Source organism: Atta cephalotes (assembly GCF_000143395.1).
Source record: "Atta cephalotes unplaced genomic scaffold scaffold00012, whole genome shotgun sequence".
NCBI lineage: Eukaryota > Metazoa > Arthropoda > Insecta > Hymenoptera > Formicidae > Atta > Atta cephalotes.
Window position 1 is genome coordinate 3,052,305 of NW_012130076.1, and position 16,207 is coordinate 3,068,511.

Below are 16,207 nucleotides of genomic sequence, written 5' to 3' on the forward strand. Positions count from 1 at the left end.
ATATAAATAATAATATNTNTATATTATTNTGATATNTATTATTATATTATTATATATATATATATATATATATATATATATATATATATATATTTTAANATTATACATTCATTTTATTTTTAAAAGATAATGTGATATTATTTAGTGGAGAAAGTATTAAAAGTGTACAATGTTGTATAATTAAAAATTGTACAATAATTGTATATGTATATAGATTATACCTATATATAAATAAATTATATATTATAGATTATATATAAGATAATTATGTATTTTTACTTTTTTATATCTTTTTAAAAGTAAAATATTAAGAATTTTCAAGAAATTGCAAAAATAAGGAATTAAAAATTAAATGTATTGCTACACATAAAGTATTTTTAATTTCCGATTAATGTGATTGTAAATAGAAAGTCAGTCAGATTGTAACTTCCAATATAAAGTGAAAAGAAGGCTTTTAAAAGTAAAATAAATTTTTAAAATATTGCAAAACAAAATGAGAAAATTAAAAATAAATGTATTTCGATACATAAAGCATTTTTATCTAATATGTTTGTAAACAGAAAATCAGTCAAGGCTTAACTACCGGTAATGTAAAATACGTATCGAAAAAAGAAGCTCTTTTGTTGCCAGAAGTGTCACAGCAGATATATGACCAAATGACAGTGGATTTAAACATCGATCCCGTGTATATTATTGACCAAATACATTGGTATTTTGAGATGCCATTTAGAGACGTTGTAGACATAGTCATAAATGAATATAAAACAGCACGAAATCTACACCCAGTGAAAATAATCGTTCTTGGTCCGCCAGCATCTGGGAAAACACGGGTTGCTCGATATCTCGCAGATTATTATGGAATACATTATATTCATGTGGAAACATTGATCTTTGATACAATGCAAAAATTGGTGAGCGTGTATTTATTCGCGAAAAGACCAATTGTTATCAATACGCATTCTGTATATAACAATTAACAATCATGATTCTAAGGTCAACGAAATTGAAGCTGTGGAAGCAGATATAAAACGACAAGATGACTTGAAGGATACAGAAAGCGCAGGAAACGATGAGAATAAAAAAACTCAAGAAGAAATAGACAATAAAAGAAAGGTCAACCTAGCAAGATTGAAAAAAGAATTGTATGAGATCAAGATCAACATGACAGTGAATAAAGGCCGTCTCGATGATACCATCTTAAATAAGTGATTATTAAATATTATAATGTGCTAATTCTACAAATTCTGCTATGCTTTCAGCAACGTTTATTTGAGCTTAGCTTCACAAGCTCGTATTTAGAAAATTTACATCGTTAATCAGCTTCGTTTCCTGCGTTGTGGTGCTGTAATCACATTAACGCCGAAACGTTATCTAATTAATGGCATAATGATGCAATGGTCCAGTTCACGTTAAAGTTAGAATGGCTTCCTCCGAAAACGCTAATTGCATAAAAAGCGAATTCATTTACGTGCTCCTGTGTTACGTTCCATTCAGATCGATGCGTCGACAATGCATATATAATAAAAAAACGTGCGAATTTGTAATAAATGAACATGCATTCTTGTACATTTTTTCTACTTTCTGGAACTAATGGAGTAGCTAGATACAGTTAGAGCATAAAACGTTATATACTTTTTTGACGTTACGTATTCCCTTGTCAGATAAGTTACACAATATACACATCAAAGTTTTGACGTAAATATCTATCCAACATTGTAGAATAAATTTCATTATATATCGTAGATTACAAACCACGCTTCGCCAACTTTGTAACATAGATGTAACATATTGCAAGAAAATACTTAAGTCGGAAATAATATTTAAATTGTTTACCTAGAAACGGTACATTTACTCCTTCGGAATTGATGTCAAAATCTGTTACCGATGTTGAATCTGTGAAATTCATTTAACTTATGTTAATTGAAACGTATTCATTAATTTCAAAATAACATAATTCGTATAAAAAATAATGTGTATATGTGTGAATACTAAGTTTACTTTAATAACTAATTCACACTTTGTAACATACATTCTTTATTATATCTACAAATTAAAAATTATTGTATAGTACTCAATTATATTTAATTGAATGATTCAATAGATTCAATAGACCTGTCAGCTCCAGAAGATTAAATGCAGGTTAAAATTAAATCTGTTAAATTTTGTAGTTGTAAATTTAAAATATTAATTTTAATAAGATTTAAAATTTATCTTTTAAAACAAATAATTCAATTAATATTATTATATTAACTAACGATTTTGTATTGTTAAAAAGATGATAATAGAAATATCAATTAACGTTAAAGGTTGTTCCTACACCGGTTGAATTCGAAGGACTGCTTGAATCAAGGTTACGTGATGGATGGACACCCGAAGACCCTTGAACACGCCAAGAATCTATTTTTGATCAGCAAAGACGATTTAGAAGAAATCAAAGTAAAAATGGATGACAATGTTGAAATCAGAAATGTTAATACGGCAATTCTACCGGAATTGATCATCGTTCTAGAAGCGAGTGACGAGTTTTTAAAGGAACGAATCATAAATCGTCCAGAAAGTGAAATACAAAACACACATTATACGGAGGAACACATGCTACGACGCATGAGAGAATACAGGTAGATATTAATCATGTATGCGAGATAGAAAAGAAATATCTATGGCTTAAAAGTGTCTACATTCATAAAAAGAAAACTGCAGTTTATTCATATCATGATAGCTTTGACAAAGAAATCGATATTGAAGTTAACTTCCAATCTCGCGCAAATGGGATTGAAAATGCATAAAGATCGATTACATTCACAAAAAAATATATAATAAGTGAAAAAAATCAAATACGTCACGATAAGTTAAAAATTACGCGACAATTTAGTTATTTTACGCTACGGCACAACTTAAAACAGGACTCGTTCGAGCGACTTTAATTTGATTAAAGAATTTTCAGTTGAATGCTTTTTATGTTTTTTATATATTAATAAAAACTTGCTTCTATTTTTCTGCAAACTGTATTTAAATAATAATTGTATTTAAGTAATAATTTAAATAATAAAATAAATTAATCATTACTGTGATTTACAAAATTTTTTTTTACGTTGTGCAAACAAACAGATAAAATTATGCAAATGCAGTTTGTGTAAAAAAAACTTAATGATCGTAAAATGTGTAAGTTTATTTGTTACAAAAGTTATATGTGCACACATTTGATATTCTAGGGAGAGAAATACGGACGATAACACGCCATTACAATTATTCGACGAAATAGAAATCCATCCACTTATCATCTCTGTGGAAACTGACACTTGCCCGAATATGTTTCCAACGATTTATCAGTGCCTGGAAAAATTAGGAAAACCCAGAAATTACGGTGCGCGATAATTCATATTCTCTCTCTCGATTATACATCATATCAATTTTTTCCATACTTTGTAATTCGCGCATCAACATCTTTTATCCGTTTCCAATATTATTGCGCATATTCTGCTACCATACGTCCATTATTCCTAGTCATGTCTAAACTGACGAAAAGATAAATGTCACGGGATAATATCTCCTATTGTTCAAAATGAAATTTATTAAAGAGGACTTATTCTTTAATGAAGCTGTTGAATCATGAGATGAAAACTTTCTTCAAAATATCAAGTAATCATTTCAGCGGCCTTAATTTTTAATATGCTTGTATTTCTCGTTAGCTAAAGGTCGACTCTTTCGCCACTGGACAATCTTAATTCGTTTTTTCTTTGTTCGTAATAATATCTGCGATCTACAAAAAAGAAATAACAGTTCAATTAGTGTTAACCAAAGATATTGTACGTTCTTGTACGAATTAATAAAATAATATGAAAGTTACTTTTTATTTGATTCAATATTACGATGATGAAAAAAGCTTTTGCAATTAAAGAGATCTTATAAAATTTATTTATTACTTTGGAATCTATTATTATTAACTTATTATGTTTGTTCTTCCATAATTTTATTTCTTAGATAATATTAGAAGTTACAACATTGAAATATTTTTTTTCCATCTAGGACCAACAGCTGAGGAAATGGAAATTAAATGGAAACGTATTGAAGCAGAAACACAAGCTGCTGAAATGGAAGAAGAATTGCAAAAAGAGCGAGAAATTTTGGAACTTAAAAGACAGCGTGAAATGGAATGGGTTTGTAAATACTTTCAATACATAGAAAAATTAAATTTTAAAACTATATGTAATTAAATATATTTTAATTTATTCCTCATTTTCTATTAATGTTCATATGTTCAAGAAATTATTGAATTAGTACGGTACAGACAATAAATTAATTCACAAAATTGATATTAATATTTTAATATCAGATTTGCCGATTTACATAAATTATTTATATAAGCCATTTTAATTATTAAAATTGCCAAACGGTCCTTTAGTTGTTTAAAGTATAAACTGATATAATATATTTGATTCAATGAAAATAAATTCATATTTGCAATAACTAGTATAATATAATTTATAAAGTGAGTATATGATAATTTTCTTATTTCTTTTTTTATACTATTGCAATGTATGTTTGTCATAAGCGAGTTTTAATCTATCCAACATAATTCAGCATGAATTAGTAAGTTTCTGCTTAACTGGGTATGATTCTGAAAGCAGATATTCGGCTTTTCTTTCAATGAAATCGTACCATGAACGCCACGCTATTGATCCTGGTGATGCCTGTATAACGATGAATATTTCTACTAGGCCAACATTTCCCATATTTCCGCTATAGATGTTTGCAACGCATATTATATTGTTTTGCAAATCAGTATAAAATTTTCAAATCTGAAAATCATTTTTGAAGGCGAATTAATAGTTTGTAAGCGGATATAAAGATTAAATGAACCGGATGAGTTGAAGTACTCGCTTGCAATATTAATCTATTTTTTGCAATCTGTGTATCTGGCAAAATTACGCGACTAGATTAGTCGCGTTTGAAGTTTATGGGATTTTTTTACATACGAAGTTTATATTTGTAGTTTATACATTAGCGATTCAAACTAGCGGCAAATGCAAATGCGTATCGATCACGGTTGGCGGTCATCATAAGATGACTCTTTGTAAAATCATAATTATACAACGATAATTATTCAGAGCAAATACAAGAATCGAGAACAAATTTTTAAAATGTCATATAACACAAATATTAAATTATCTAGATTTTAACAAGATTTCTTTTCTTGTGTTAGTAAAATACCCATCGTAAAATACTCATCTTATGACATGTTTATTATATAGTTCAAATCTTTCTCCTACTCATGATTATTTTATGTAAAATGAAAATTGCAAGATATGTGTCCTCTAAATTAACTTTCTTTTGTAAAATCGCCAAAATCTGTAATTAATACTAGAGCTGTAAAATTAATATAAGAAATGATTAAAAGGCTTAAATTAATTTCAAGATACCAAAATGGCATATAAACAAGAATAAGTATTAAGTAATAATTAATTCAATAATAATCCAAATTTGCAGATTTAACATAAAGAAGATTAAATTCAATATTTTTGACAAAGATTTATAACTAAATGAATCTAATAGATTCCACTGTCAGCTCCAGGAGAAAGGATAAAATGAATTCATTTGGATTCAAATTTCTTCGACTCTCAGCAGCATATGCCATGTAATCCAGTAATATAAATCGCGTGATCAATAAAGTATTGTCTTTTACAGACAGACCTGATGGAGAAGTTAAAATTAGAGGAGGAGGAGAGACTTTGTATTTTAGCAGAGCCGTTACGCCAATATCTGATGGAGTATGTTTTTCCAACGCTGACAGAAGCTTTGATAGAAGTGGCAAAGTTACGACCAGAGGATCCAATAGACTTTCTCGTTAGTATATATCATCGTTTGTTATCTTTTATCAACGTTCCTGATTCTATTATTACTACAGAAATACCGTACTGTATTCAATTACGAAAAACGATGTAACTACTCGTACACTCGTTTCATCATAAGTGTCGCCAATTACTGGTTTGTTGGTAATTGAGATAATAATTTGAAATTACGTAAAGTAAAAGCGAAAAACGTCGCATAGAAATACAATAAAATTAACTTGCCAAACTCGCACAATGTGCTATGAGAAATAAATTATAGTATCGCTGCGTTCCGACGAACTAAACCCATCAGTTTAAATGAATTTAGCTCGTTGTACTGAAGAAACTCTGAAATAAAATTACGTCATGACCCATTTTTAATTCAATTAAATTCACAGTTCATTTGGCATATCCGAAAAAACGACAAGACGTTTGATTATCCCTCGGACGAAAAATTATTAACCGTCCGAGAATACAAGAGTTAAAAGATAAGCTTTTTTACACAAATGTACATCAATAATTATTGCAAAACAAGATAATACATTTCATAACATATGCTCGAATTTCATGTCAATAATTCTATGACATTGTTATAATCAGTTCATGGTGAAATAATCAAATTCAAAAGAAAAAAAGTTATATGATCTTGGGCATTGTAAAAAATTTGTTGACGAAATATTATATATGTTTTAAATTATTGAAAGATTTTATATTGTCAAATGTATGTTGTTTTTTTTTGAAAGTTTAAAAATCTACATCATCCATTAAGGATGTAACATCCATTAAGGATATTACATCGCAGTGTATTTTTTTTCATCACAATCTCAACAAGTAATTTAAAAAATATCTCGTTATATTTAAAAGATTTATAAAATTTTGTTGAATAAATATAACAATATCTCATTTAAATGAGCAGAGATACTCCGAGATTAAACTATTACTGTAATAACTTTTGTCATTTAAAAGTTTTAAATAATAATTGGTAAATTTAAATGACGTTTCAAACGAAAATTTATGCTTGAATTTACTCGAATTAACTAAAACATATGGATTCTGGTAACCCTGGAACACTTTTCTAATTTTTACATAACGTAATAAATTGAAATAATTTTATGTTTCACAATTTTTTTTTATTATTTTGTTTTACTTATGTAGATTAATTATTGTACTATATTTATCTAGCGTTGCAATTTTTTATATAGTAAAACTTTTTTATATAGTTTAAAATTTCCTCTAAAATTAATAATAAACTTGGTGTATCCCAAGAACCTACATATTTCTTTAGCATCAAAAATACATGTTTCTAGGTTAATTATAAAAAAATTACAGGTTAATTATAAAAAAATGATAACTCACGGACGTGCGCGCGTGTAGATATGTGCGATTGCAATTAATGGTGGAATGAAAGCATTAGGCACACGACATGTCTATCGAATAAAATTCCGTTGGGAATCCGTTCCTATTCGGTGTAAGAATACTCTAAGAAATCGCCAAACCAGAGAATTCCGTTAGATTTTCGACACAGTTCGGCAATCGCCGCGAAAGGAACATTTTCACATGTGCAAATGCGAGAACAACTTTCACACTTCAAATCCCGTTCCCGTGGAAATCGATAGGTTGTTGCTCGCGATTAGATGCCGTTCCACTCCGGAGCATCGAACTACGAGGGGAATAAGAGCATGACCGTTCTCTTAGCTCTCTGTCGACTATATCGAGACCTTCTATCTATAATTTCGTGATTTCGAGCTTCGTCGGTTTTGATCGGTCCGCTATTACGGGGAAACGCAAAGGGCATAAGCAATTTTTTTCACTATCAGCTTCAGTAATCGTCTTAATTCATTTTATTATTCACGATAGATCTCTTCAAAGATCATACAAACGCAATCTGAATTATCGCAAATTCAGTGTTAGACAAATTTCGTTTTTTTAAATATATTTTGTGTATTCACTTAATTTTACATATATTTCAACTTTTTAATAAATAAAATATTTTGAAATAAAATATTTTAAACAATTTTTTATATAAACGTATATATAAATATTTATAGATTGCAATTATTTAACTAAAAAATAAATATACGGCATATTCTTGATATTGCTGAGATAAATTTTGTCGACGCGAACACTGTAATCCGCTTTACAATCTTTTTGCGAATGACGAATCTCATCACCTAGATCTTCATTTTTCCAATTTTCTATTTCCTTCAATCTTAAAATTGCCTACATAGGAGAAAGTTCTTGTCTACTTTCTTATATTATAATGTTTTCTTTTAGACAGTGATTTTTTTTCATTAAAAATTGGTAATAGAAAGTTCTCATTGTCTATAGATAGTTTCATAAACGGATAGGTAAAAGTCATAGCAAGAATAAGAAAAGATATGAGGAGAAAAAAAGAAGAGACGGAAAGAAGGTAGGACAGAGGGAGATACAATGTCGATAAAATAAATTCGCATTCAACGTTTTTTCCAATGATTCGAAATTAGTATAGAAATTAGTATGATATTGTAGCAATATGTCCAATCTTCAGAATTCATTATTTAAAAGATAATCATTTCATATAAATGCAGTTTCAGAAAGCCAAGGAATAATGTAGGGATAAAATGGATAAAGCAATTCGAAATTATTGTTTATTGAGGAACATTTACGAATATATCATTCCGTAATCTCTTTTAGTGATAAGAAAAATAGAATTTCTTCCATTCATCTATTGACCTGAGCTTCCAAAAGCTTCTTTTATATCCTTCTTATGGTTGGTATGGTTTATGAAGACACTGGGGAGATCTATCTTCTTCATCATACTCAGAGAAAAGACGTAATGGTAGTAACTATGAAAGTGATAAGTATTATGTGTAGAATTAATGCAGAATTAATGTACATAGCTAAATAAATTATTTCATAATTGTTGCAACTATTACACAGTTTATTTAATTATGCGCATTAGTTTACTCAGCTATGCATAATTTAACTTGTGCAGTTGTCACCTTTATAATTGTCATTATTATATCTTTCTCTGAGTGCACAAAAATTTCAAATTTTAAGAATATTGCGACTATATATTTTCCATCACAAGCTGCGAATTAGATGGAGAAAAATATATTGGCTATCTGATAAAAATTTCATTATATTACCTCAATTATTTAGATACCGATTTCTAAATCTGGTGAATCATCGTCTGATGAAATTTTGATATACCAGTATTTTTTTCACGTTGTCACAAAGTGTTGTCACAATCTGTATTGTAGTAACTTATATTTATTATAAACTTTTTTGACAGTCTTTAGTATTTTTAGTAAAGTTTTGTATTGTGAATTTTGTTTTGCCTTGTGAACTATCACAAATTCGATTTACAAAGATTTAATCGTATTCTCTTCATATATTCGAAATCGATTTATTAAGTACTTTCAGTTACCATTTCGTGTAATTACGAAAAAAAAAACCGTGACTATTGAGATCATACATGTAGATGTATTGTTTTCTATTCTAAATATTACATTGGACTTGTGTAGTCTTAACTAAATTTTCATATACTCTCATTATTACCTGTGTCACTGCGCAATATGATAAAACACTCTTAGACGTATAGATAATGTGATCATTTCTATGCGGACTGTGTGCAAACAAAACAAGATTCTAACGTTGTTTGGGAAATATCGAGACACAAGCGAATACGAGATTGTAAGGTAATAGAACACGATAACGCAACAATAAGCCAGTATCTTTAGATATTCTTGCATAAGAGCGTGCTGCCGGTTGCGCGGACCAAGTTACAGAGGAAAATTAATAATGATGGGGAATGTGCGAAATGTGACGTCATGACTATGTTAAAATTATGAATGCAACGTAATATAATATTTACACTGCTATAAATAAAATGAGCGATGTAACAAGATGTTATGCTTTCACAAATTGCAGCATCGTCGTCTCGACAGATAATTTTGGCGAGAAATAATGAGTTAACGAGTTTTAAAATAGAGCAAATACTTGGTCAAATTATTTATACTTTCGATTACTTTCGACAGTTCTTTTTGTAAGAAAATAAAGAATTTTGAAAAATTACACAATAAAAGCCTTTTTACGTTGTAATGTTTCAATTTTCAATTAACGAATCTCTATAAAATTTCAATTTAAGCCTTTCGCTATCATAACGATGTAACAGCAGATATATCTATTAAAAAATATTTCGCAATATCGATGTATGGGAGAAAATTGAATAAAAAACATTAAATTGTATGTGAATATTACTGGAGAGAGAAAATATATTAAAGAAAATCAATGCATATTGTATTAAAAAATAGATTAATATCTTTATTTAATATAATATGGAAATAACACTGGTTAATAGTTAATTGCTAATAATCTTTTTTATGAATAATTTTTTTGTATTAATTAATAAAATATAGAAAGACCTTTTTTGTAACAGTAATTAATTTATTAACAGTAATATATTAAAGAAAATCAATAAAGGAAAATGGCATGTTGTTTTAAAACAAAAAACAAACTAATATACCTTTATTTAATATAATATAAAAGGAATATTGATTAATAGCTAATTGCTAATAGTCTTTTTTAAATTCTCTGCATTCATTCTCTGCATTAAATAAAATATAAAAAGATCCTCTTGTAACAATAATTAATTTATTAACAGTATATATAATATATATAAAAATATATATAAACAAATCTCATGCAAACTAATATTAATATTCAGATATAATCATTAGTAATTCAAAACATAACGCAGAAAGAAATTATTAAATTATTAAATTTGAAAACATTTTTGAGTGAAAACATTTTTTAATTTTTAAAAACATTTTAAAATTATCTCTTATACGTAATATTATTTACGATACATTAGACTTATATTTTCATTTGTTAAAGAGAGAGAAGAAAGAGAGCATTGTGTGATACATACAAGGGCGTATTGACTGTATTGTATTGGCGTTACGTAGATATTCATGCTGATGTAAAATATAGAGATGACGCTTACCGTAGCAGTAACTAATTTATTAACAGCGCGGCAAACCTCATGCTGGTGTTAATATTCAGGTAGATTCATTAGTTGTTTAAAACACAATGCAAAAGGAACATCATTAAATTTCTATCACTATTAATTACTAAATTCGTAAATTATCAATTTGGTATAATAATAGAAAATAATGGAATTGACGTAGTTTAACGCATTCCTATAATAAACAACAAATATAATAAACAAACTTAATAATAAGTAATGGTCTTCCGCGTAATATCCTATAACTTTCACATTTCATAAATGTCGATCAAGATTCTCCATTTCCGTTTATTGTCGAACGATCTCGCATTAGGTATTGTTTACGGCAAAACTATGTAGCAGCATTAATGATACCCGCATTGTTATGTCAATCATTGTTGCAGTTAGAAATAAAACAACGGCAAAGCTCTCACGATAATGCGCAGAATTGAAACGGTGAAGGTAAATCGACGCGTAGGTTGTATGTAGAATCGCGAGAAGAATTCTGATGCAAAAATCCAAGCGTAATAGAACGAATGACATTGAGAGGGAAAGTGGGTCGTAATATCGGTTGTAGATGACACACGACCTGTTTCTAAATAGATTATGAAGTCGACCCTAATACACTCTTGCGTATTCTCGCATACGGGTGAAGAATGCAGGATCACTGCCGGGTTAATTATATAAAAACTGCAACAGTCAGAAAAAGTTCCGTATACGCATTTTAATTGAAAAGAGAATTGTGTAAGTTGAAATGCTTTTAAGTCATTTCCATTTGTAATAAAACGCTTCCCGCAATATTTTGCTTTATAATTAATTGACACTTTATACTGCATTTTATTTGCAAGTTTAATTAATTTATCAGATTTATTATGAATTTTGCATATATCAAAATATTTTATCGTTATTATATTCGACATCTAAACTCACGGGTAAAATATTACATTGAGGAATATATTCCGAATATATTCGAATATATTCTCGTTTCAGGCCGAGTATTTATTCAAAAAGAATCCTGAGGGAAGGATGTTCGATCCGGATTACACGGAAACAATGAGCATGCTCTTGGATGCTATCAGCCGACAACAAAATGTCCTTCCAAGGGAAGGATTGGACGTAACACAATTCCTCAAAAAGCAGGATGAATTATTCATCATGGACAAAATAAGAAAAAGACGAATGCAAGACGCGGACAGAAAAGTAAATGCGGTTAGAAAAGAAGATGCGACGTCAATACTCGAACAGAAATCATCAAATTTTTCATACTCAAAAGATGATTCTGAAAAGGAGGAATTGGTTTCTACTGAACAAACTACCGACGAAATCGGAAGCGAAACTTGCGTGGATAGCTTAAAGTAGATAGTAAATTCTTACTAATCTGGATACTTAACATAACGAATTAAAGACAAAAATTCAATTGCATTTCAATATATTCATCATATCCTACCAATTATTAATTCTCCGGAGATGATGTTAAAATTTGTAATCTAGTTACTGGGGAAGACCTATTTAATTTATGATAATTAAAAGACACTAATTAATTTTGAGAAATCAAAATGACATAAAAATTAAGTAAGTGCTAAGTAATTCTAATGAGAACAATCTAAATTTGCAGATGTAACATTATAAAATTTTAATTATTTAATATTTTTGACGAAGATATTTATAATTAAGTGAGTTCCAAGGGTTAATTTTTATTCCTTATTAATAATACATTTGGTCTTTTAATGTATCTTATTTTAGATTACGAATTCCTACATACCTAAATAAAAGATGTTCAATATAAATATTCTTTGATATTCAATATCAACTCATCATGCATAATAACTATGTTAACTTAACTGTGACGATTTTTTTTATGAACATTATTTTTTTAACCCAATAATGCCGATATTCATCCATACGTGACTTTGTCTTTAGACACGTGCAATGTGAACTAAATATAACATAACGTACTTAAATAATCTCTTCTCTCTTACTACGTATTTTTTTTAAATTAGATCACATATTCAGTATTAAAAAAATATTGTAATTTTTCATAACTTTCTCATCATTACGTTAAATATATGTAAATTTTATGTAATATTCTATGTAAATATTCTATATCCTTACATTTGATTTTGGATTCAAGCGCTTATAGTATTCTGTTGTGCAACACGCAGGAGTTTCAAGCTGACCGTTCGATGCGAGGGATTTATCTCTTAGATACGAAATCGCATTTTACACACGCATCAATTGCATTAAAAGGAAATAAAGAGTAAATCGGATTAACTTTCATTGAGAAATAGATATATGTAAGAAGAGCTTATGTATATAACAAAGAAAAATCTTTGCTATAAATGTTTAGAATCTGTGCACGTGCAATTTCTTGGAAAGGATTTCAACGAGTTTACAGTCCTTGATTAGATAGATTGTGTCTATGAAAAGCTTACACAACTGTAATCACTTCAAAAGTTGTTACAAATACAGAATGCTAAATCGGTCGTTTTATAAAGCCAACCAACGGAAAAAATTATCATCATTTTTTAAATGTAATTTTTGATTATCACATTTTTTACAATCTGAGATATATTAAAATGACATAATAACGACAATAAGGAAATATTGCATTAACTGGCAATAGACGATCCTCCTGTATAATTACCTTTGCAATTATTTTCTCGACTCTCGGAACGTGTCTAATTTTCGGTCTGTTAAATTTGGAGTCGGGCTGGTAAACATTGACTTACCTAACTCTACCCATAGTTTAATGTATACCTTTCTAGATCATAATATGGCTATTTATCGAACAGATGAAAGATTAAAAGACAGCAGATTTGATTTACAGCGTTAATGAAAATAGTTCGTGATAATGTATTTTTTTATAACAAAAGCAAGATAGTAACTTAGTATTAAAAACAAATTCATAAAAATTGTTTGTTTTGTTTACAAAAATTTATTTCGTTTTTGTAAAGTTATGTAAAGTTATGTTAATTAATTGACGTTACAAATTAAATTATACACTCTGTGCAACTTTATTATGCAGATAATATATTAATATCGTTATTGTGATAACGGATAGTATATCAAGTGCTATGCGAAACTATACATTTTTCAGTATCTTATCAATTTTCTTTATGGCTTTTTACGGAAGCGCATATCTAAATGTAGTTTCTTCTGGAAACTACATCACGAAAGATCGTAAGTCTCTATTGAACCACTTAGCAGTTATGAGGCCAAGGATAAAAATTCCACAATTATTTTGTGTATTTTATCGCCGTATGATGTATTCTCAAAGTGTGTTATTTTTGTAAAATAAACAATATATGAATTAAAAGTCCATGTAGTAAAATATAATTTACCTGTTTAATATAATACCTGTGTTTAATATAGAATATTTTTTTATACAAAGATACATTAACACAACACTGCCTTGCCTTTTATTTTAACTTTATTATGATATGAAAAAAATATGAAAATATGAAAATCTTTGTGTCGGAGTCGAGCGATTTTATGAATAATTCGGCCGTAAAAATAAACGGGGAATCGTGAGATAAATGTAAATTATTTTCGGATCACATATGAAAATAAACTTGAAAGTTAAGAAAATGTAATGTGGTCAATTAGCTTGCAAATGTTCTACGTAACTTTAATTGCCGCGGCCTAATCGATTCGAAACTCTTGCGCCTACCGACCAGAAATTGGGTCAGTTTACTGTAACCCTGTTTTAATCAATACAATGTAATATCCGTATTGAAAATAGATCTGGATCAGATATTTCCCTACGCGAATGATCGACAGACAATATATTTATCCCACCTGTTAATTTCCGCCAATACTGTCACAAAGCGGGGGAATGTAGAAGCAAAGTCGCTTTGTTCTTTGTAAAACTTTATCGCACTTATCGATTCTTACAAGTATAAATAGTGTTAAAGCCTTGCTTTTTCGTACTGAAAGCATGCATGCGCAACCACACTCAAGTCACGACATTAGCACATTAGTCGCGCCAATATTAACGTATAAGATAGAACATCATTCACATATCGCTTTAATTTTGAGACAAAGTTCAGTATATACGCGTATGATTTAGTTGGTATGCATTTTAATCTATCAGAAAACGATGCAGTAGTTAACCTTTAATGTACGATCCAATATATCAAATTTTAATCTCTCTATCAATTTAATGTTTAAATAATATTTTTGTCTATATCTTAGTTTAAATTAGCTTAAGACATGAACTAATTCGATACCTGTTAATTAGTCAATCAATCGATGGAATGACCGAACAATTTGTTATCAAACAATATTGTTAGCATTCCCTAGAGTCCCATAAATTGTGACTTTAAGTCGGTGCTCGATAATCTAACGTTACAACGACTAAGATCGGATTTCCTCAACGGTATTGGTGCACGAGAACACCGCAGGCGGTATATCTGTATCTCCAAACACCTGTTAGCAGTCGGTCTCGGGTGGGTGGCTCGCCACATCGCCTTTAAAGCTACGGTGTTGCGAGTAATACGAATTCCTGTGCTGAAGCCGGTCTGAAACCGAACGAAGGAGCGAGCGAACAAGGTGACCTTGATCGCGACACCTGATACCCTATTACATGGGGTGCGCTCGCCTTGCGCTCCGTCGGATTCAGGCCGACTACGACCTCGCGTGATCCAGTAAAACTAGGAAAAAGAAATCCGCTCCCTTACCGGCGTAACCCTGCTGCGAGTAATTCGCTTCCTCGCTCGGCATCACGGTCTCCTCGAGGATGCTCTCCGACGCCGTCTTCACAACTCCCATCTTCGGTACACGATCGGACTGACTGTGTAGGTGAATGGTCACAAGGATATTTTAAAGCTCCGTTCCACAATGAGAGAGAGAGAGAAAGAGAGAGAAAGAGAGATAGATTATCTCGTCTCGATTGTGCCGCGTTGTCTGGCGTTGCCGGAATGCTCGGCGCCGTTTCGTTCGCTTATTGCGTCTGCGTTTGCGCCTGCGTCCATCCCCCTTCACCGAACCCCGCACTTCACCCTTCTTGACCCTCGTGTATCCCCCGTTGCCACGGTCGCTTCTCTCACCCTCGTCAAGTCGTCACACAGGAGCAAGGCTATCTCTCTAGGCCAGGGTGAGCGCAGTAAGCAGGAAAGAAGATTGTAGTGGTAGTGATGATAACGTGGTGGTGATGGCGATGATTCTCTTTATGCCGCGTGATAGGACGGCAGGGGGTTGCTGTTATCTCTACCGCTGTTGCTGCTGCCGCTGCTCTTGCTCATGATGGTTGATACTACCGAGGGTGCTCCTGCCTGCCGCTACCATAGGGGAGGGGTGCTACGAGCACATAACACATAGCACATAGCACAGGGCAATGTCGACCTTCCTCGGTCTCGGTGAAGGTCTCCGTTGGTGACTCGTGCCGGATAAT

At 30.5% G+C, this 16,207-nt stretch overlaps 1 protein-coding gene across 1 annotated transcript in view; it reads right to left on the reverse strand.

Moving 5' to 3' along the window:
• LOC105617342 (synaptotagmin-6-like) overlaps nucleotides 1–15,585 on the reverse strand; it is a 35,560-nt gene extending 19,975 nt beyond the window's left edge. The window contains exon 1 of the mRNA XM_012198904.1: nucleotides 15,495–15,585. Coding sequence (XP_012054294.1) covers nucleotides 15,495–15,585 — 91 coding nt within the window. The remainder of the gene's footprint in view (nucleotides 1–15,494) is intronic.
• Nucleotides 15,586–16,207: the final 622 nt, after the last annotated feature.